General features: G+C 42.1%; 1 protein-coding gene across 1 annotated transcript in view; it reads right to left on the reverse strand.

Annotated features, from left to right (window-relative positions):
• Positions 1 to 619: 619 nt before the first annotated feature.
• The window catches only part of MSRB3 (methionine sulfoxide reductase B3), a 170,317-nt gene continuing 148,523 nt past the window's right edge, over positions 620 to 22,413 (reverse strand). Inside the window, exons 6-7 of the mRNA XM_065934698.1 lie at positions 13,282 to 13,379; positions 620 to 3,831 (exon numbers count right to left, since the gene is read on the reverse strand). Coding sequence (XP_065790770.1) covers positions 3,667 to 3,831; positions 13,282 to 13,379 — 263 coding nt within the window. The 3' untranslated portion in view covers positions 620 to 3,666. The remainder of the gene's footprint in view (positions 3,832 to 13,281; positions 13,380 to 22,413) is intronic.

A 22,413-nucleotide genomic window follows, 5' to 3' on the forward strand; every position in this document is an offset into this window, starting at 1 on the left:
CACCTCAATTCTCCTCTCCAAATGAACAAATCAACACAATGAACCAAAACATTAAACTAAAAAATTTAACAACAAATAACACTGTATTAAAACTCTTCTGTTAAGAGATATTTAAAGGCGAATCTTTTGTGAGCAGTGGGGAAATACCCCTAACACATCTCCCTGGAAACCAGCCCTTGATGACACTGTAAGTAAGTCTCCTGTCAATTTCTCTACCAGCAGCCCAGGCATCGACATGGTATCACTCCTACATTTCCAGCTATAGAGTTATGATGCAACTTGCCAGAGTCCACGTCTTAAGCACAAAAATACATGCAAGCTGCTGAAGATTCTGCGGAGGTGAGGTGAAGGCAGAATAATCCTGTAAATATTTCCCTTCTCTCCAACCTTTCGGATCCCAGGAGGCCTCTCTTGGGGCCTGAGGTCTGGAGAGTGGCCTAGACCCTACTCTCAGAGCCTCGCTTATGAAGGTCACACCAGATAAAGGCCCTCTCTATAAAGAGACACGTCAGCTGGGTAAAGAGGTAAACAGAACAGCCTGCGGCAAGCTCCAATGGATGGTCTGTGCATCTGTGATAAAAAGAAGAGAGTCTTTAGGAATCAGAGAGAGAAGAAAACATTTTTATAAAGAAATTTTATTGAATAATTTCCATATACAATAAACATAGGAAAACAGTCTTTAATGAAAATTTCATGTCATTTTTCAAAAGTTTTGAATTGCTTAGAGAAATATTATTACAAAGCTGTCTAAGGCAAAAGTAGTATTTGACTTTCAGAAAAAACGCTAATCCCTTTCATCATACTCCATATTTTAAAGCAAGGCATGTTCAATTCAATGAACATGGAGACTTTCAAGTTGCCATGTCATTTGCATTGAATTTAAATTTATCTATAAAGTGAAAAATTTGAACACATAGAAACGTCCCCTAGTATAACATGAATTGCTGCCTTCTTCAGATCCATTCTACCTAAGTGTACGGACATAACATTTTTACACATCGGCAAAGAAACCTGTGTCTCCTAATGGTATAGAGAGGGCCTGAGTGCAGGGAGGGAAAGTCCCATGCATTTCCTATGTTAAATGGTATAACTCCCACAGATCACATACACCTCCCCATATTGACTCAGTTCATTGCACTCCATATCCTGCAAAAATAAATCTAGTGCTCGACAGCTGACATTATTGCTCACTTACATTTTAGTAATATATTTCTTTAACATAAGACAGAAATATACTGAAATTCGATACCACTTAAACTCAAAAGCAACCTGAAATTAAACCACATGCATACACCCCACTTTCTTTTCACGATGGAGGTTGCATTTTTCTTAAAGTTGATGCTGGAAAATGTGGTAGAAGAAAACTGGCTTTTCTTGAAACAAAGACCAAGCATTAGAAGACGAGCTTTTTGAGGGGAGTGTTAAGCCCGACAATAAAACCGGAGGAGCAATGAAAATCCAGAGTGTCTGTGGAGAGGGAAAAGCCCCTCGTTTGTCCTCCTTGTCTACCCCGGCCCTGGGGCTTGTGTCCGGCAGACCCCAGGGCAGGCCACCACGTGAGGCAGGAGCCACTCAAGCAGTGGTGTGTGAGCCTCCGAAGGATGCACCACACGAGGGAAGGACATATCCTGGGAGGCCTGTCTCTTTAGGGATCCTTGCGTCGCTGGGAAATGCTGGGACTCCTTCTGTGAGGTCAGAAAAGACTTCTAGGATAGTCTGCACGCTGAGGCCTCACGGGTTTTAAATTCAATGTCTCAGGGGAGTGAAACCTGTGAACTCCAGAGTGACCCGAGGACCTGAGGTGCCATGTCTGGGAGCCGAGGGAGGAAGAGCACAATGAACCTGGAATGGCAAAGGTGCGGCCCACGTGCCAGTGAAGGTCACCCGGAGGTCAGGCCTCACCAGGTGGTGTGTGGAGAGACACAGAGGATGTGGACGTGACCGCCCTGACACTTGGATTGACCACAACCTTCTGTTTTAGTTCCTCATTATTTCTTTAAGATTGTCACGTGTTTCTCTTTCTTATTTTTGGTCTTGGGGCTGATACGGAAAGATGTCAGTTTTCATAAGCTTTCAAAAAATTTACAGAATATTATTTTTTTAAAAGCTACACTTTGGGCTTAGCACTCAAGGCTACAAACACAATATATATCAGTCATCCACTGTTATCTTCACACCTGGCGGCAATACCAATGCGTATCCCCATCGCTCAGGGCCATAAAAACCTTACTGTGCTCAATGACATCCATCCCACCAGACTAAATGTTATACAGCCACCGAGCCGAGCCAAGCTTCTTAGAGTAAAACCAGCCATCTTGCTACAAAGAAAATTTTCTGGCTCTTGGCCCAACTGTTTCCATACCAATCAGCTAAGTCAGCCCCCTCTCTGCTTCTTTCCATTTCAAATGCTTGGGCTTCGGCCTTTGCGGCAATTAGAACCAGATCAGTTTAATTCTACAACACTGATCTTAATTGTAGAGCAATACAGTAATTTTCCCCTGAGAGTGTCAATTATTTTACAAATATTCTAAGTCCGCATTTATACATAAAGAATAGGCATGCAGAGGCTGAACAGACAGCTTGTCCCTCGTCCCACAGCAGATTGGTGTCAAGGGTGGGACGTGAGCTCCTGGCTGTTTCTATTTGAAGCCCCAACATCCTCTAGGAGGTCACCTGGCCCAGTGTACAGGGTCCCCCCACCCCACCCCGGGCTCTGCTGGGGCCTTGTGGTCAGCTCTTCTGCGGGGCTCTGGACGTCTAACCCCCAGGCTTCCTCTTCAGCCTTCTCTGCTTTCTCTCTTATTCTGTTGCCTTAATGAAGTGTGTTGTTCCCAATATTTTACTTTACGTGGGGAAGTCACCAAAATGCCCTTCCAGCTGCAGCTGGTATTAGGTGTGGAGAGACAGACTTACAAAAGGCAATGGCAGGCATTCTTCTTTTGTGAACTTTGGACAAAATGGGGTTCAACACTTTACAGTTATCTTACAGTCTGATGTTTTCAAGGAAAAAATAAAAATAAAGGCCTAACCATGAGGTAATGTTTACTTCTCTGCCACAACACTCAGGGCGCCCCCTCAGATCTGGCAACAATTTAACATAAGGAAAGACTTTAGACCTTCACACCCTTTTAGTGAGAATAAACGACCTTAGCTCAAACTTTCCACAAAGCTGAGAAGTCTCAGAAGACATCACTCCATCCTTATCTTAGGTGGATCTGCACAAAGCCTCCAGGCCATGTGCCTTGCAGGTCTCAGCATCCCCACCATCCCTCAGCCCTGGTCTCTGCTTTGCAGAGCAGACCTTGATTTTCTTGTCTGAAGACTGAGCACCTTCTGCCTCTTAAGCAAGGGGGGGAGGAATAAAAGAAAGCAAAGGAAGCTATGTGGGCGAAGAAAATAATGCCAAATGCTACGTAAGTGGCCTGTAAAGAAGTTTCACGAAGCTATCTCTGAGTTCACTCAAGATCTGCGGTTCCCCATCTAGTCAACCAGCAAGATGCATGGATGGCCAGGGCCTCTGTTTAAGCAAGAAGAAAAATATCAGTAGCATAAAACTGCCCTTCTAGTTTTGAAAAAATAGATCTGAGATAAACGCTATGGGATTTGCTTTAATAAGCTGTGCATTAAGTACACTTGTTTCCTCTGTCGCCGCCTCCGGCCGCTTCTCTACAGCTCCGCCTTGTCACCGGGGGCCGGGCTGCCCCCCGCGCTGACCCCCTGGGCGCCACTGCTCCCTGCAGGGGTGAACGACAAGGACGCCGAGTTGATGCAGTATCTTTTGCCGGTTGGACGAGGTCCGTCGTCGAAAATGTGCCCGAGGTGAGCGCCGCACTGCAAGGGAAGAACAAACTGTAGGTCACCAGCGTGTACAAAGCAGGCTTTGAGGGGAGCTCACAGGCAGCGGTTTAAATGGATGACCGGCCTGGAGAGAAATGATGGAAACCATCGTGGATGATTTCTAATCTGCCTGTCAATAGCTACAAAGATGGTTTCTGGCAGGCTTTGCACCACATGCTGAGAATAAAAAACACTAGAATTGTGCATATCAGAAATCATTTAGGAGCCACTGTATTTTTTGATCTGTGAAGCCTCTCAGCCAGCTGAAAAATGACTGCGGTAATTTTATGAATTGAATTGACCCTTGATCTCCCCTTGTAAGAAACATGGCAGAATAAAATCTCCATCCCCTCCCACCCCCCCACCCCCGCCCAGGCATTGCTTTTGGCTTTGGACGGGTGGGTTTCAGATATGCAGAAGTCCACTGTAAAAGATACTGTGTAACCGGCCCTGAGGGAGGTGGTGTTTGTTTTCATGGGCAGTAAAACTTAACATCAGAAAAGCATTGGATGTTCTTGGAACCCAGCAGAGCAATGGCAGGGTGCAACAGATTTATGTTTCGGTCACCAGGACTGCAGCGTGGCGAATGGAAATGTCACTAGTCCACGCACAATCCTTTTTTCTGGCCTCGGAGAGGTGGGTACCAGGCGGGTTGCTTTCCTGCGCGAACTGGATCATGTGCAGGAGGAACAAGCTGTCAAGCTCAGTCCATGCTACTGACTATCCAAAACGCTGGGGAAGGAGAGGGGGCAGAGAGTCCCGATGGAGGCAGAAGGAGGGGTGGTGGTTATGATGGTGTTTAGGAGAAATCCAGCCCAGAGAAAGTGTCCCAGATAGGCTGGCTCACCAGTCTGCCGCTGGGTGCAGCTCCCGGAGACCAGCGCACAGGTCACACTCACTACCGCCCACCCTTCTCAGCAGGGACAGGGTAGAGGGTATGCAGACATCGCTGCTGCCGCTGCCAAGTCGCTTCAGTCGTGTCCGACTCTGCGACCCCCCAGACGGCAGCCCACCAGGACTCGAGTGCACCACATTCAAACAGGCTACGAAAACACATCCTTAGTTTATCACGTAAAAGAGAGATCAAAGCCTGGGGCAAATGACCCCTATTTATTCATTCCACAAATATGTATGGAGCACCCACTTTATGCCAGGTACTGTCCCAGACTCCAGAGGTACAGGCAGTGGCCTCATGGAGCTTACATTCCCCTGGTAGAGACCGAAAACACGAAGGTAATAAGGAACTGTAAGCATAGTAGGTGGAAATAAACACTAAGGAGCAAAAACAAAACAAAAACAAACCCACAAAAATGAAAACAGAGAGAAAGTGATACAGTATCAGACTGGGAGCTGACAATTTAGGTCAAGTGGTCAAGGGTAGTTCTCCTAGGATAACTTTGGGATAAGAACCTGGAGGAAGTGAAGGAGCAGATATCTAGGGGAGAACATTTTAAGCAGATGGAGGAGTCAAGATTTAGGGAAGAATATGCGAGAAGAGGCACAGAGATGATTTATTAATTCTTCTCACTGTGCTCATTTGGTGTATAAAACACAAACTGCAGGGAAATAAAGCAGGACTTGACAAGGGAATGGGGTTTTCTGTCCCTCCATACCAAACGGAGATGATGAGAGAGAAGTGAAGGACGGTGCTTATTACAATGGAAAGGGCTAGAATCTCAGTTTCCCCATTGAAAGTGCTAAGCTCGACTCTCGAGGGCTCTCTACTATTAATAAATAGCACAAATAGCGACTTCGACTACATGGCACTTCCATGTTAAAAGTGCATTCTTATTTTACTGCCAACATACTGTGTCAGCTTATTAAAGAACTAAAAATGAACCCTGAACTGATTTGATCTATTGCCTGGAAAATATGAAACAGGCCTAAAAAACAAATCTTGCATTATTTTCCCACATTTTATGCAGGTTTAGGTAATATCAAGGCTGACAGCTCAGATTGCTCTTCCTCTCTATAAACAATTGAGGCCAAATTTTCAGGCATCAGCAGCTGAGATGCACCAGTGAAAATACATGTGCTTACCCAATGGACACAGGAAAGCACCTATTTCTGCCTGCCAAAACAGTCAGTGTGCGGGCCAGCAGGAACTGGTGCTTTCGGTGACCAGTATGTGTGCACAATTACTGATCTCACGTGCAGCTCCAGCACTTTGATCACTCGGCATCTGAGAGCTGGAGTTTTCACATGAAAGCCTCAGATAGATTTTCTTTTTTTTTAATGAGAGAATACAGTTATCTGGGCAAAAATAAATGATAGCGCCTTTATTAATCATCTCCAGCATATTTAGCGAATGGTTCTCTTTATCTTACTTCAAAAATAAAGCATAGCAACAGTATACTTAACGCCACTTTGTAGTATTTAGTGCCCAGATCATTCATTCCCCAAATCATTTTTTAAAAATCCAAATTAGAGTAATTTAACCTGTTGGACTTGAGTTGGTTATCAGCCTGCAGTTTCAGTTGCTAGATCTGACACTAATTTTTTGGTTAAACAGTAAGAAAAACACAGATTCTCGACGTCCCTAATCCACGCAAGAGAAAATGGGAGGGAGATGAGGAGGAGAAATTATATTTGGGAAAAGGCAACAAAAATCATTTGCAAATAACTGTATGGGTTGACGATGGGATAGGGTAGGGAATCCTCAGAAAATCTTCAGAAAATATGTGGGTCCCCTAAAAACAAGAGTGATTGCTTATCATGCTCGCACAAGATGTTCTGGAAGATTCACTCCAGGCTCACATAAGTGAGGGAGGAGCAGCGCAGTACAGCGCTAGTCACTCAGTCGTGTCTGACTATTAGGAACCCCTGGACTGTAGCCCACGGGATTCTCTAGGCAAGAATACTGGAGTGGGTCACCATTTCCTTCTCCAGGGGATCTTCCCCACCCAGGTCTCCTGTACTCCAGGCAGATTCCTTATGGTCTGAGCCAGCTGGAGGGAAGAGCAAGGTGTTCATTTATATCTGTGTCACCACATACATGAGCCTCCCTGGTGTCTGAGTTTATAAAGACTGCCTGCAATGCAGGAAACCAGGGTTCGAGCCCAAGGTAGGGAAGATCCCCTAGAGAAGGACATGGCAACCCACTCCGGTATCCTTGCCTGGGAAAATCCCACAGACAGAGGGGCCTGGAGGGCTACAGTCCACGGGGTCATAAGAGTTGGACACGACCTAGAGACTGAACTACCACCCCCACCACGTACATGCCCATCTGGCTGCCTGTAAAGTTGTAAGACCATTTGTCTGGAGGAAGCCTAACCACACGGTACCATTTCTGCTTCCTCCCAGGAACACCCAGCCTCCCATAACAGTTCAGCTCAGTTCAGTTGCTCAGTCGTGTCCGACTCTTTGTGACCCCATGGACTGCAGCACACCAGGCCTCCCTGTCCATGACCAACTCCCGGAGCTTATTCAGACTCATGTCTATTGATGTCATCCAACCATCTTCGTCCTCCGTCATCCCCTTTTCCTTCTGCCTTTAATCTTTCCCGGCATCAGGGTTTTTTCCGATGAGTCGGATCTTCCCATCAGGTGGCCAAAGTATTGGAGCTTCAGCATCAGTCCTTCCAATGAATATTCAGGACTGATTTCCTTTAGGATGGACTGGTTTGATCTCCTTGCAGTCCAAAAGACGAGTACTCACTTTCTTTTAAAAGTGCACAAGCCCTGAAGGCTCCTCCCTGAGGGGAACGCACATGGAGCCCATTCTTTCCACCCTCTACCCCTGGCGGAAGGCTGGGATGATGAATGAAAGTTGTCAGTGACGTTGTTTCTTTAGCCGCCTGCGAGCGCTGCCTCCCCTGCCCCAGCCAACTGGCAATGTGTTGGGCTCGCTTAGCACACCTGGTTGTGACTGAGACAAACTGGTTGCCCGATGAAGAAATCTCTGAGACCTGCTGTTAATCATTTATTTCAGGGTAGAAGCTTTGGTGTGCATTTTCAAAGTTGTTTTAAGGTGGTTATGCATTTCTTTCTTTTACAGGTACAATACAAACGATGACAGGATATTCTAGCTCTCATTCTGAGGAAGCATGAGATAAGCATTGTTCAAAAGAAAAATTTTAAATTCCCACAGGCATCCTTTATCACCTAAGCCTCTCACTCAGAAAAACTGGCAACTAAAGAAGCTGCAGAAGACAAAAGGAAAGGACGCCCACACCCCACCCCGCCACATCCAAAAGAAGTGATTGGGCATCAAATTTAACGTAATTCCTTAAAATCTGACTGCAATTCTCAATTGTGTGCATAGGAAACACAAATAGTGCATTCAACCCAGTTACATATTTCCACACTGATGTATTTCCAACTGTCTTAGAGGGTTTTCTCCCAGCTATTCCTAGGATGTTTTAGGCTTTATTGTTGTCATTTTCTCTTAAGTGTTTGATCTACAAGATGAAGCGGTTTCAAAGCCGGGCTTTTACACTTGGGCGCATGGGGCAGGATGGGAAGGAGAAAAGAGTTTTAAGAAGAAAAGCAATTGACTTTGCCAGTAGTATCCTGTTTTCTCCCACTGTTATTGAAGACACTTGTGCGTAAGTAGGGCTCTTTTCCTCTGTGCTTGTGATATTAATCTTTTGCCAAGGAAAGGATTGTGAAGTCACCAGTTTAGCATTATGATTTTACTGAAAGATCAAGAAAAAGAGAGAGGGGGCTGTGAGTCTGAAACCCTATTGTAACACATGGGTATCTTTAATCATCAGCAATATATGAGTTGTCATCTGCAAAAGATTAATAAGGTTTGGGGTTTTTACCCAAAACTGCTCAACTCTTGAAAAATACTTTGTGTTGGTGGATATTTACCTTTCTGTTGATCTGGCTGACTTAGAACAAATTAATAATGATCTAAAACAAACTAAAGAACTCTACCATAGATTCAAACCGTAATAGCTGCAGTCATAAACAGAGTCCAGCTTGGGTAAACTCAGGGTTCTGGTGGTTTCCTCCCAGATTATTAGAAAATGTTCAGTGATTTATTGGTCTCCCATTTGCTGCAGACATAGAAATTTGATCTAAAAAAGGAAGAATTCCCCAAGTATTTCCAGGAGGGACTTATCTTGCTGAACTGCAGCTTATATCATGCAAATCTTACCTCTTTCCACTGAATTTAAATTCCTGACAACGTTGCTTAATAGGCTGGGGTTGGAGATTTAGAGAGAAGCTGTCAAGCAATTAATTGATAGTCATCAGTGAAACTGGATTAGAAGCAACATATTTTTATCACTAACTAAAAATGTAAGTTATATAAAATTGAGGAAAACTCTTTATAACTGAGATTTGTTAGCAAATTGCTACAGCCAGGGGGGAAGATACCTACCTATGCCCACCCCAAAGCGGGCAGATTTAGGATAAAGTTCCACTTTGGAAGAGATAAGTGGAGCATAATTCCTTAACTTAGTAGACAGAATGATAAAGCAAAATAAGTATAGTTGCAATGAACATCAGAATATAAAGGATAACCAGTTTCCTTCAGAAGCAGGAATCCTGATGACGTAAAGACGCTCTACTACCCTTGCTTATTTTCTGTGTCAACTTAAAGAAGCACAGAGACCCTTTCAGAAGGACCTGACTGTAATAGTTCTCTGGAAAGTGATTACAGTACTGAATAAATCTTAACTTTCTCAATAAGAATTTTACTAAAATATTACAACCTAAGATGTCCCTGGGCACACGGAAAAGTTACAATGCAGTATAAAGAGGTGGTGGGCATGGCTCCCAGTGTGTTCGTCATTTCTACCCAACTATGGGGCTTTGCTGCTGGCTCAGATGATGAAGAATCTACCTGTAATTCAGGAGACCCATGTTCAACCCCTGGGTCAGGAAGAATCCCCTGGAGGAGGGCACAGCAACCCACTCTAGTTTTCTTGGTTGGACAGAGGGGCCTGGCAGGCTACAGTCTATAGGGTCGCCAAGAGTCAGACACTACTGAAGCGACTTAACATGCATGCATGCACCCAAATATGAGGCCTAACCGCATGGTGTGATTCATATAACAATGAAGAAGGAACAGGGGAGGAAGAGAAGGGGGGACGGGGGAGGGGAAAAAAGGAGAAATGGAAGAAGAAGAATTCTAAGTACTAACGCAAGAATTAGAGACCCATAGACCATAAAAAATCACCATATTGCCTTGCAGGCAAGTTGAGTCTACTGGTTTTACCCACAGAAGCTCAGTTTATTGGCGTTAAGTTGGCAGTGAAAGGGTCTTCTTGTTTAGATGCTCCATCTTTACCGTAAAGAAAGAAGCATTCCACATAACATGTCCAACTGAAAATGTCTCTAAGATACTGAAAACAACTAACAGATTCTTCACAACACAAACTCCTTTGATGCAATTCAGTCCAGAGAAATGACAAGCCATGTAAACTCAAAACACAAGAGTTTTATTAAGAGGAGAAGCAAATTAGATAAGTTACCATGTCAACATCCAAAAGTTAAAAAAAAAAAAAGATAAGTTGCAAGTAGAAGACTACATAAACTGAAAGAATAAAAGGTAAAAGAAGATAAACTGATAGTGATAAACAGTATTAAGGATGAGAAACCAGGAAGCAAGATACAGGTGGTTTCTCTAGTACGGAAACCATTAAATCACTTCCCCCACCCCCCCATGTCAAGATAAAAAGGATAAATGAGAAAACGGAAAAGAGAAAACTAAAGAAAAATGTAAAACAAAGAAAAATAAATGTCTGTGTCAAGCACAAATTAAGAGACAAAGAAACCGAAAGGCAAGATGCACACTCTTGGCTTTGTGAGCTGTCAGCCTGAAGTGGGGCAGGCAGGCCCACTCTGTCCACATGGGGAAGATCCCAGCAAACAGATTCTTTGGGGCTGGAACCTGATTATTTTCTATGTGGCACTTACTTCCCAAAGCATACACTTTTGCACATGCATTAGTGGAACAAATTTCCCTCCCTTTCTCTCTACATTTAAGAAAGAAGCAGAACGAATATCCCTTGCTCTTTTCTGTAAAGTGAAGACTTCTATTTAAGAAAGGGTCAAGCACTTTCTGGGCTTTCCAGGTGGCTCAGTGGTTAAGGATCTACTTGCCAATGCAGCAGGCAAAAGAAACATGATTCGACCCCTGGGTCTGGAAGATCCTCAGGAGGAGGAAATAGTAACCCGCTCCGTTATTCTTGCCTGGGACAATCCCATGGACAGAGGAGCCTGGCTACCGTCAATGGGGTGGGAAAGAGTCGGACACGACTGGCCACATACGCATCATGCATCGTCGGCAAGATGCACTCTCTTACGTGAGAAATAAAGGTGGTGGAAAAAGAGGCTGAAAAGGAGAATTAGTGCTTTGCCCAACTGTACCCAAAGAACAGTAACAGTCACTAGGCCTTCGCTCGAGGGCCGAGAGCTGTGCCGGGTTAGGGTGGTGTCTGCTATGAATGCTGCCTGATTTGGGCACCGTTTGTGGTTTCGTTCCTCTTCGGTCCCTGCAGGACACTTTACTAACAGCCTTATCTTGACCCCCGCTGATGTCGCCTCAGTGGCTGGCACAGAGAAATGAGGAAGTGTATTCCAACTGTGAATTTTAAGAATTAGTCACAAAGACTTCAGAGAGTAGGCCCTGAAGGAAAGTTATGATCTTATGCCCCACTTTTTCTGTCCCCTTTCATATGATTTTCATAGAACTCAACGTTTGAAAATAGGTTCTGAGTGAAAAGAAAAGGAGCAATCATACAACAGCCTTTAAGGCAGCTTAAAAAAATAAAGGGGAAAAAAATACCCCACAACCATTAGCCTTAAGGGAGGTTTACTAAATACTATGTACCTAAGTTACAAATGACTGTGTACCATCCTATCTCACTTTTTTGTCAAATATTTTAGATTCCTGGGTAGATATTCGCAATTTGCTTTTGTGGAAGTTATGAAGAATAAACATTCAATTGAATCCAGAACTGAATTGAATTAAACTAACTGCTGGAGGATCATAGGATTTGTTTTTTGTTTTTTTCTTATTTCAACAAGACTTCTTATGGTGCTTGTATCTATCTACTCACCTATCCATTGGAGCACCATAAAAAGCTCTGGAGCTAAACATTCAAGTTTCAGTTCAATCTATGAATATTTATACAAGTGTAACTGCACTTCTTGTACCTCAGTTTCCTCCACTGTAAGATGAGACAGAACAACATTATCTACTCAGAAGGTTACTGTGAGCATTTACCTGGGAGCTTTTAAGAACATTGATGTTCAGACATCACCCAGACCAATTAAATTAGATATCTCTGAGGGTGAGACCCAGGATCAAAAAGTACCACTTTCTGGCTTAGACTCAGATCTGAGAAGTGAGGGTGAATGGAAAATGTGACTTAGATAAGATATACAGCCTACTTTTTCAAGGGAGAGAGTGGTCCTCATACTTAGAAGACAGTTCACTTGCCAGCTTTACTTAAAAATAAATAAAATAAAATAGAAATTCATCAGATGGTTAGGTTCAAACCAATCTTCCTCCCTACTTGGTAGTAAATATGCCACCTCCTCCCTAAAACTCCTGTGGCTGATGAACAGGGTTAAAGGGCAGGTGGAAGAATGCTGAGGGAGGCTCACGTGGCAATCCCTCTGCACTCACAGCTGCCTGACGGCGCCCCTCCACCTCTAATCTGCACAAGAGACAGCCCCCAGCAACGCACTCTAGCATTGGTGAGTTTCGGTACCGTTCACTTATTTAAAGCAAAGTGGAGCAGGATGACCTACTCTGGACTAGAATGTGCAGTTGGTCTAGTTCTATGTACAAGAAGGTTCTGGCCAGGTCTCTGGGTTTAAGTTCAAGTTTCTTAATTGGGATGACAGATTAACTATATTTTTGCCTCCTCCTCAACATATGTTCACTTTCCACTTTGATCCAGCAGTGATTCAGTCAGAGGAGAGTGAAAGGGACATCCTTGGAAATGAAGATAAGCCTATTTCTAGGAGACCTATAGAAGAAGTTATTTTCTCGCACGTTCTCTCTGCCCTCGCACAGCCTGCCACTGAACTTCCTCTTCTTCCTTCTGTTCTCCAACCTCCCTCCTCACATCCATCCAAGGAGAGACGCTTCTAGGGTCTTTGTTGACCATGTTGGGATCATTACCATTAGAGGTATGATGATGGAACAATGAGTGCGCACGTGAAACGTCAGATCATGTGAAGCCGTGTAACGAAATCTTCATTCAACTCCCCACTGTATTGAGTCAATGAGAAGAATTTTTCCTACCAGTGATTTTGTTTACTAGCGTTGAAGCCAATGACTGACATTTAATAGGATTTGCTAAACTCCTCAAGACTGAGATATCATTAGGACCTGACAGAGACCTCATTGTGTTTGTCTGTCCCTTTTGTGATGGGTCAATTGGCCTTAGTTACTATATTTAGCACAACCAGGAGTCTTGGAAGTGTCTGCAAGGCAGAATGAGCAACATTTTGGGTTTTTAGGTGGCGTACACTGACCTGAGAGCAGCTGGTCTCCACCCTGTGCATCCCATAGGAAAAGTCATCTGTGAATGTGACCGCATCAGAACTGATCACGTCGTGGAATGAAGGCCAACCTGGGGCAGAGCATGCACAAGAATGGAAACAGAGAGAGATACAACCATGGGTTAGAATGCAACTCTAAAATGAATACTAAGCATAAACAGGAAGTCTTTAGTACATGAATCATGCTTAACTTTTTCAACCTGAAAAAAGGAAGGCCGAAGACCAAAGGTTAAAGTATTTTGCAAAAAATGCAACGATTTTTTAAGAATAACCTTTTCCTCACATCCAGATTATAGTTGCATTGAGATTTATGTTTCATGAGACACTCTTAGAACACCCAATAGTTTTGAGCACATCCCCAAATTTCCAAAGCTCTCTTTTACCATTTCCGCCTCTTGGTCTTATCTTCAGAGTCACCGGGCATAGTTCGAAAGCACTATGAGTTTTATGGTGTGATTTTTTTCCCCCCAAAACACAATCCAATTGATCTGGCTGTTAACTTTAACTATTCCATACTTCTTTAGGAACCATACTTTTTTTAGTACTTAGTTTGGATAGTTAAGGGCTTCTCTGGTGACTCAGATAGTAAAGAATCTGCCTGCAACCCAGGAGACCTAGATTTGATCCCTGGGTCAGGAAGATCCCCTGGAGAAGGGAATGGCTTAACCACCCCAGTATTCTTGCCTGGAGAATTTCATGAACAGAAGAGCCTGGTGGGCTACAATCCATGGGGTCGCAAAGAGTCAGACACAACGGAGTGACTAACACTTGGATAGTTAAAATATATATATTTTTTTAATTCTGTTGTTTCCATCTTAATCTAATTTCTCAGAAGACTCTGGAGAGTTCCTTGGACAGCAAGAAGATGGAACCAGTCACTCCTAAAGGAAATCAACCCTGAACAATCATTGGAAGGACTGATGCTGAAGCTGAAGCTTTGAAGCCAATCCTTTGGCTACCTGATGTGAAGAGCTAACTCATCGGAAAAGACCCTAATCCTGGGAAATGCCGAGGAAGTAGGAGAAGGGGCGACAGAGGGTGAGATGCTTGGATGGCATTGCCGACTCAATGGACGTGAGTTTCAGCAAATTCCAGGAGGATAGTGAAGGACAGGGAAGCCTGGCATTGTGCAGTCCATGGGTTCAAAAAGAGTCAGATGTGACTGAGCAACGGAACAGCTACAGGAGGCTGTCTGGAAACACAGGTGCTATCTACTGGTGGCCAGGAGGCGCGCTCACTTCATAGGACGGTCACAGAGCGGCATCCTCAGGGCTCTCCAGGCAGCTCCTTCTCTCAAACAGCATCTTGTTACAATTTTCATTTACTCTAGTGATTTTTAAAATATGCACACAGCTTTAAAAAAAAAAAAACTCAGTGGTAAGTAGACCTTGAGATTGTACACATGTTTATGGGTGTACCCAGGTTTTACGTTCAGTACTCATGGGCTTGTTTTTACATGTTTCCAGAAAATATGTCTGGAGTTACTGAGCTGAAGTCTGTATTCCTAAAATGATGAAAGACGTGCAATGTTGCTGAATTGCTTGTGCAATTCTTTTTTCAGAAGCTAAATTTTTCCTGTAGAAAGGAGGAAGCCCTTTAAAAGCAGAGTACTTTGTGTTAATACACCTACTGAAAGAAAACAGAATGCAAATTTCAACAATATGATTTCCAGTTTCAAACAAAACAAATTAGCTCAGACCAGGTTTTTATACTAGATTTCCCCAAGCTCCCCACCCCGCACTCCCCTCATGCAACAGTACAGCTTTCATAGTGCTAGATTTAACACCTGGAGTTTATACACTTTCCAATTCCTTGATTTTAATTCAAGATTGCTACAAATCACCAAGAAAACCTTAACTTAGTAGATATAGGATAATAATCCACAAAACCTAATTATGCTAAGAAACATTAGTATCCTTAAGAAAACTCATTTCTCCCCATTTTCTAAATTCCAGAGAGACTCTCAACATATTCTGGGCTACACTATTTGGTTTTTAATGACTACTTGACATGTTTCAGTGTTCTTCTTTGTCTAAAGACAGAAGTACCAATCAGTTCAGTTCAGTCGCTCAGTCATGTCCGACTCTTTGCGACCCCATGGACTGCAGCAGGCCAGGCTACCAACACTAAAGAGGAACTTAGTGGTGATGTTTTAAGTGAAAGTGAAGTTGTGTCCAACTCTTTGCAACCCTGTGGACGGTAACCCGCCAGGCTCCTCCATCCGCGGGATTTTCCAGGCAAGAATACTGGAGTGGGGTGCCATTTTCTTCTCCAAGGGATCTTCCCGACCCAGGGATCAAACTCGGGCCTCCTGCGTTGCAGGCAGACTCAACCGTCTTAACCACCAGGGAATTCCAGTGTTTTAAGACACTGAAAAATAATTTATCTATGAAAAGAAAGAGAACATTCTGGGTTTTTTTGAAAACCTTCCATGTCTTAACTTGTTTGATTACAGTCTATAGCAACTAATATTACGAGGAGACATATTTGATTCAGCAGTAAACAGGTAAAGAGTCAGGAGGGTTTTTTTTTTTAATTTACCATAAAGCTACCTCCCTCCCCCCGACACACATTTTCCTATTTCTAGAATTTAAAATAGATCCAGAGAAATATATATGTATTTCTCATGTTTACCCCTAGGTTTTGTGTGTACTTATCTTGTTCTACTCATCACACTAGATTTGTGATTTGTTTTCATGCTTTCTCCCTGCTTAGGTGGTGAGCATTTTGAAGGTAATTGACTTCAGTATATTCAGAGTTTCCCATGATATACAGCACAGAGGTACAGCTAAAATGTTTATTAAACTGATTTTCAACTGATTTTCAATAGAAGAAAGTGGAATGAATATTTATAGGACATCATAGAGTCCATAGGAGGAGAGCACATAGTCACACTCCTTTACAAAACCAGATTAAGGAATAACAGTTCTAATCTCTCACTGGACTACCCAATTTGGTTCAATTTCTATAATTAAGCCTCTCTATCTAGGTGAAATATCCTTATTATTTATTTAAGGTGGTAAAAACACATAACGATTGTCTAGGTTACTCACTTCACTGGGTTGTGCGGGGAGAGGGTCGGGGAGCAGAAGGAATAGTTATTTGCCAACCTTACTCAGGCAGGAAGTGGCAAAGCCAAAACTAGAATCTGTCTTAATCTACAGCTGATTTAGTCTAGCTGCTCTACTTATGCTCCACTTTCTTCCTCAGTGAAGGGCTGAGAGGTCAATCATTTAAACACTCTAGCAGGAAGGAAGCTGTAAGTTTTAAGAATTATGTTTACCGCCAGTCTGGATTAGTTGATACATACACAGTTGCACTTAAGAGCTGCTAGGTGGAAGGGGATAGTGAATGGGCACCCTAGACAATGCCAATTCCCGCACCTTCTAAAGGCCAAACTGTTTAAAGGGAAAATCCAAGAGTAACGATGTAAATGATGTCATCTAGTTTGGGATATAGTTAAGATTTTTATTCATTTATCTAAAACGGCTAGGAAGACTTAAAAGCTCACATTTAGGCAATAATATTGAGAAAACTATCTGCTCTATTTGGGGTTTCTTCATTCTAATTCTTCTCTAATAATTGTGAATCACTGCCTACTAAAGATTTTGGGGAGGGGAGAGAACGGCTTTCAAATGAGCTATGAAACCATACAGCTACACATTTTGCTTCCATGAATTAAATATTTATAGAATTTTCCAGAAGACTAAGAGTTGAGCAGGGTGATCTGGAGTGACATGGAGTACAGGTTCTCAAAAGACTTCAATGTTTCTGGGAACACTGTTGACACTTGAATAGTTTTTGTTATTTACCATGGTGCTATCTAAACACTGGGAGAGACGCTATACATCACAAAATCACAGTGTCCCTTTGCACTGCAGAAGAGATATAGCTTTCAAGAAGGATTATTGGACATGTCACCCACATCTTAATTGGCGGAGACTGACAAAGAGAGCCACAGTGAAGTCCATAAGCGTACATGATGGAACACAGTTCAAAAGAGAATCACTGGTCAACTTCATCAGTAAGGTGAACAAAAGAGCATGTTGAGCCCATTTGCTGCATCTCTCAGAAAAGCAAGCTCTGTGGAAAGAGAATCCATCAGAAAAGTAAGTCCTATTGACAATCAAACTAAGAAGGACCTTCACCCAAGAATAAATCGTCTTATGGCAGAGAAGCCACAGTGATGACAGCACTTTGAAAGCGGAATTCCCTCATCATGTGAAAGTATTTAAAGGAGGAACTCTTCACTGCTGTAAAAATCCTCAAAGGAAACCCTGCCCCCACTCCCAATAATAAGGAAAGTGCTTCAAAGGGTGATAGGCAAAGACTGAAGCAATCTGGGTCTTGTTGAGAAAATTATCTTGAGCAAAAGAGGGGGAGATGTGTTTTTGTCAGTTTTGACATTAAAGAAAGCTCATCCATCCTCCTTTCTCTAGGATTTCCCTTTTGGTCTTCTCATCTAACAAAACAGTATTTGTTTTGGATGCATTCCATATACTTTTTAAAAGAAAAGACATGTGAAAACCTGTATAAACAGAGTTGACTCACCCTAGCCCCAGTGCATCCTTTTTTTTCCATTCAAAGAGTTTGGATATGGGCTGATTATCATTTTATTCCCAACACCATAACCTGTACCTTTTAGATATTAGCCTGTTAATATCAAGAACAACTTATATTCAATAAATAGTTCTCCTTTCTAAGAATTCTCCTCTCTCAATAGCAAATAACTACAAGTATTACACTTCATACCGACCAATTGGAATATGGCAGTTCTGCTTCAATTTTATCCAAACATCAGGCCAATTAATCTGCAGACATAACTTCATGTCTATGGTATATGCTGGTATAATGTGATGCAAATACAGGATATGTTCATTTACATCTCGAATGTAAGAGTAAGTGATCTAGTTTATTAACAGTAGGTCCTTGGTGCTTGCTACCACCTACACTAGAATGGATTTTTTTTTTAGATTGCAGTAGCAAGAATGATTCCTGCTGACTTGTAATGTAACTTAACAAAGCTGCTTTACGTCTACTTGCACCCAGAATTTTACAGTGATACAGCTCTCCAAAAGTAGTGTACTGTTCACAGATTTAAAATGTTTCATTCCAACTGCCCCCTGAGAAAAACTTGCTTAGCTCTCTCTTCCAACCTTTTCCTCCTTCCTCTCAAATATCTTCAAAACAAGTTGTTAAAACAAGCAACAGATTATAAACAAGCTGAAGCCAATTCCATCTGTACCATGTCTAGAAAAAGTGGTCGTCATTCCTCTACTCTCCATTTAACAAGGATGGCTATACAGCTTCCTCTTCCCCTACCCCCTCCCTCAACCCCCAGATAAGATTAGAAACCTCAGTAAATTAGCTGCATGACCCATCAGTAGAACACAGCAGAAACTACCCACGACCAAGAATACACCGAATTGAAATGTAATGACAAGTATTTTGTTATCTTCAAATGCAAAAATAAGGTCACTTGGGCCTGAGTGATGGTTTAATAATGATGATATATATTTGAGCATGGTTTTGGTGACACAAGTTGGAGATCTGCAGATATAATTTTCTGCAGATAGCAATTCTCACAGCTCTATAATTCTAGAACCGTACTTCAAAATTTGTACTTTTTAGTTTCTCTGAAACCAGAAACTATTAACCTCACTGACCAGTGTTTACCTTATTAGCTATCTCAAGCCAAATAATAAAGCTCTCTATGGAGACCTCCTATTAACAAAAATTGTTTGAAGCTTAGAGCTCTGATTCTTGCCCAGTTATTCACTTCAGTTGATACTTCAGGTATAACTTGAATAACATTTTTAAAAGGATGATTCTCTATTCCCCCTCAAAGACCCAAAAGTTTAATCAACCAAATACATGCATGTAGCAGAAAATCAAACAGTGCAAGATGACTCAGTGAAATGTTCCCTTTCAATTCTCCCCACCTTGTAGACAATCATGTTTAACAGGTTTTCTATTTATTTCTACAAAATATGCACATGCTATCTGATCCCTTCATTTTAAATCTGTGCTGTGCAATACAGTAGCACCCAGGAACATGTCACAAGTCAAATTAAAATTAAATAAAATTAAAATTTCAGTTTCTTTGTGACACTAACCACAGTTCAAGTTCTCAACAGTTACACGTAGTTAATGGTGATGACACTGACAACACAGATACAGATATAGAATATTTCCACCATTATTTTCCACAAATAGAAAACATTTCACCATTGAACAGTGCTGTTTATGAACTATAAATGATTCTTTCTTGTGAATTATGACTCAGTGTTCATATTTACACTGTCTCCCCTTCCTTTCCCCTTCCTTCCCCCTTCTAATTTTTACAGTTACATTCCTTTTATTGATAATTCTTTTAAAATCTTGTTTGGTAACGTCTGCTTCTTGAACTAGAATGTAAGTTGGATAAAGGCAGGGAATTTGTTCACCTCTGCATTGCTAATTGGGCTTCCCAGCTGGCGCTAGTGGTAAAGAACCTGCCTGCCAGCACAGGAGACACAGGGTTTGATCCCTGTGTCGAGAAGGTCCCCTGGAGAAGGGCATAGCGACCTGCTTCTAGTATTCTTGCCTGGAGAATTCCAGGGACAGAGGAGCCTGGTGGGCAACAGTCCACAGGGTCCTAGAGTCGGACACGACTGAGCGATTTAGCTCATATTGCCAATTACTTAGTGCCTTCAAGGTAAGAATGTTATTTAAAAACTATGTAACGACTGAATGAATGCATGACTATCCTGTAACCTAATACTGTTTGGCTCTCCTTAGGGCTCGGATCCTCCCTCCACCTACTCTTTCCTGCCTTTCCAGTGCCTAATGCTAATGAAGTCTTCTATGTCTTTATAGATCAACCCTAAGAGTTGAAAATGAGCAAGCAGCCTGTATATTATTATGACTATACATGTATTGCTTACTGCAGAGCTGAAGTGTTCTGGGATTATCTTTCCTTCTGGATGGTCCAATTGTCATAATCTCAGAATGCTTAAAGTCAAACATTTGCCCGTTTTTACATTGCATCCCATGTTAAAAGGCATGTCACGTTTTCTTTTGTTTTTCTTTTAGACCGTGATTTTCACTATACAATTGTACAAAATTTTTCTGTAATTCAGTATTTAAACTTTTGAATTTTTAATTACAAATATTTTAAAGATATGCAAAAGTTTACAAAATATAATATGCAGCCATGATTTAACAGATATTATCCAGATTTGACAGATAATAATTTTTAAAAATATTTGCTTCAACTTTTCTCTTTTTCTAACAGAATGAAATGTTACAAGTACAGCCAGATCTGCCTCCAACCTTCTTCCCTACTCCTATACATCCTAGTACCACAAAGATAATCATTTATGTACCATTCCCAACACGTGTGGAGAAGGAAATGGCAACCCAATTCCATCTTGCCTGGAGAATCTCACAGACACAGGGGCCTGGAAGGTACAGTCCATGGGGTTGCAAAGAGTCGGACATGACTGAGCAGCCCCTCCGCCCCAACACTTGTTCTGATTCATTTTCTGCAATGTAATATCCATAAACAATATAGAGTGTTCTAAATGTTTAATGATTTATATAAATGACATCAAATCATAGGTACCTTCTGGCAGTTTACTCTTTCACTTTATTCCTGGCCTCCAGTTATTTTGTTTGTTTTTACATTTTGTGGTGTTTTTTTTTTAACAGCATCATCTTATTTTTATATATGAAGTATTTCCAATATCCCTGATAATATAAATTAGTGGGTTGTTTTATTTTAGCTTTTCTGTTACTCTCTAAAATCTCTCTGCTTTCTCTAGGGTAACTGTTCTCTTTGTCTTGGATTTTGTCTTTCATGCTCTCAGTTTTCTTGGTATATCGATGGTGATCTTCGGCCATTTCTCTATGAGAATGGAGGTCTGGTCAGTTATCGTCCGCAGCTATACTATGCAAGGTCCTCTGCTTTCAGGTACAGTACAGGTTTGTTTCCTTACTGGTCTTAGCTCTGAACAGAAAAACTGACTGGGAGCTCTGTGAACACAGCGATCATTTGCTGATGCCCAAGAATTTGTTAGTCATAGGGTTCCTCTGAATAGCTGACTGAAGAATGATTCGTTTTGGAGCACAATACCTCGATAACAGCACCAATTCTCCCAGACAGGCTGTTTAATATCTGAAAAGAGCAGTCTTCTGGGTTTTTTTCTTTTTCCACGTGACTAACTGATGATCTGTCAGTCTAAATATGAAAGTGGGGAAGATGTGAAGCTGGTCTAGCTGTTCTTCAGACTTTCAATTCAACACCTTGTTGTCAGTCCCCTGTTTGCCTCTTGATAATTCTGCTGGGCATCTCAAAACAACTCTCGCACATATTCTGGGCTGTATCTTTCTTTAATCAACCATACCCATTAATGTATTTCCTCCCATTTTCCCTCACCTTGGGAAAATTGGTTACAATTTCTTGTCTGCTCTAGATCCCGCTACTCCCTAACTCTCTTTGCAACTGGTTTCTTTTCCTATTTAACTTCTCCTCCCTCTTCTCCTCCTCCTCTTCTTCTTTTTAAAATTGTCACTTTAATGAGGTTTCTTGGAAGACAGGAAAACAAACATGTATGTTCAGTCTATCATCATGAACAAGAGACTGAGATTCCTTTTAATAAACAAAATCATTGCAGATGGTGACTGCAGCCATGTAATTAAAAGATGCTTGCTCCTTGGAAGAAAAGCTATGACCAACCTAGACAGCATATTAAAAAGCATATTAAAGAGACATCATTTTGCCAACAAAGGTCCATATAGTCAGAGCTATGGCTTTCCCAGTAGTCATGTACGGATGTGAGAGTTGGACCATAAAGAAGGCGGAGCGCCAAAGAATTGATGCTTTCGAACTGTGGTGCTGGAGAAGACTTTTGAGAGTCCCTTGGACAGCAAGGAGATCAAATCAGTCAATCCTAAAGGAAATCAACCTTGAATATTCACTGGAAGTATTGAAGCTGAAGCTGAAGCTCTAATCCTTTGGCCACCTGATGTGAACAGCCGACCCATTGGAAAAGGCCCCGATGCTGGGAAAGATTGAGGGTAGGAGGAGAAGTGGGTGACAGAGGATGAGATGGTTGGATGGCA

This window comes from Muntiacus reevesi, chromosome 4 (genome assembly GCF_963930625.1).
Source record: "Muntiacus reevesi chromosome 4, mMunRee1.1, whole genome shotgun sequence".
Lineage (NCBI taxonomy): Eukaryota > Metazoa > Chordata > Mammalia > Artiodactyla > Cervidae > Muntiacus > Muntiacus reevesi.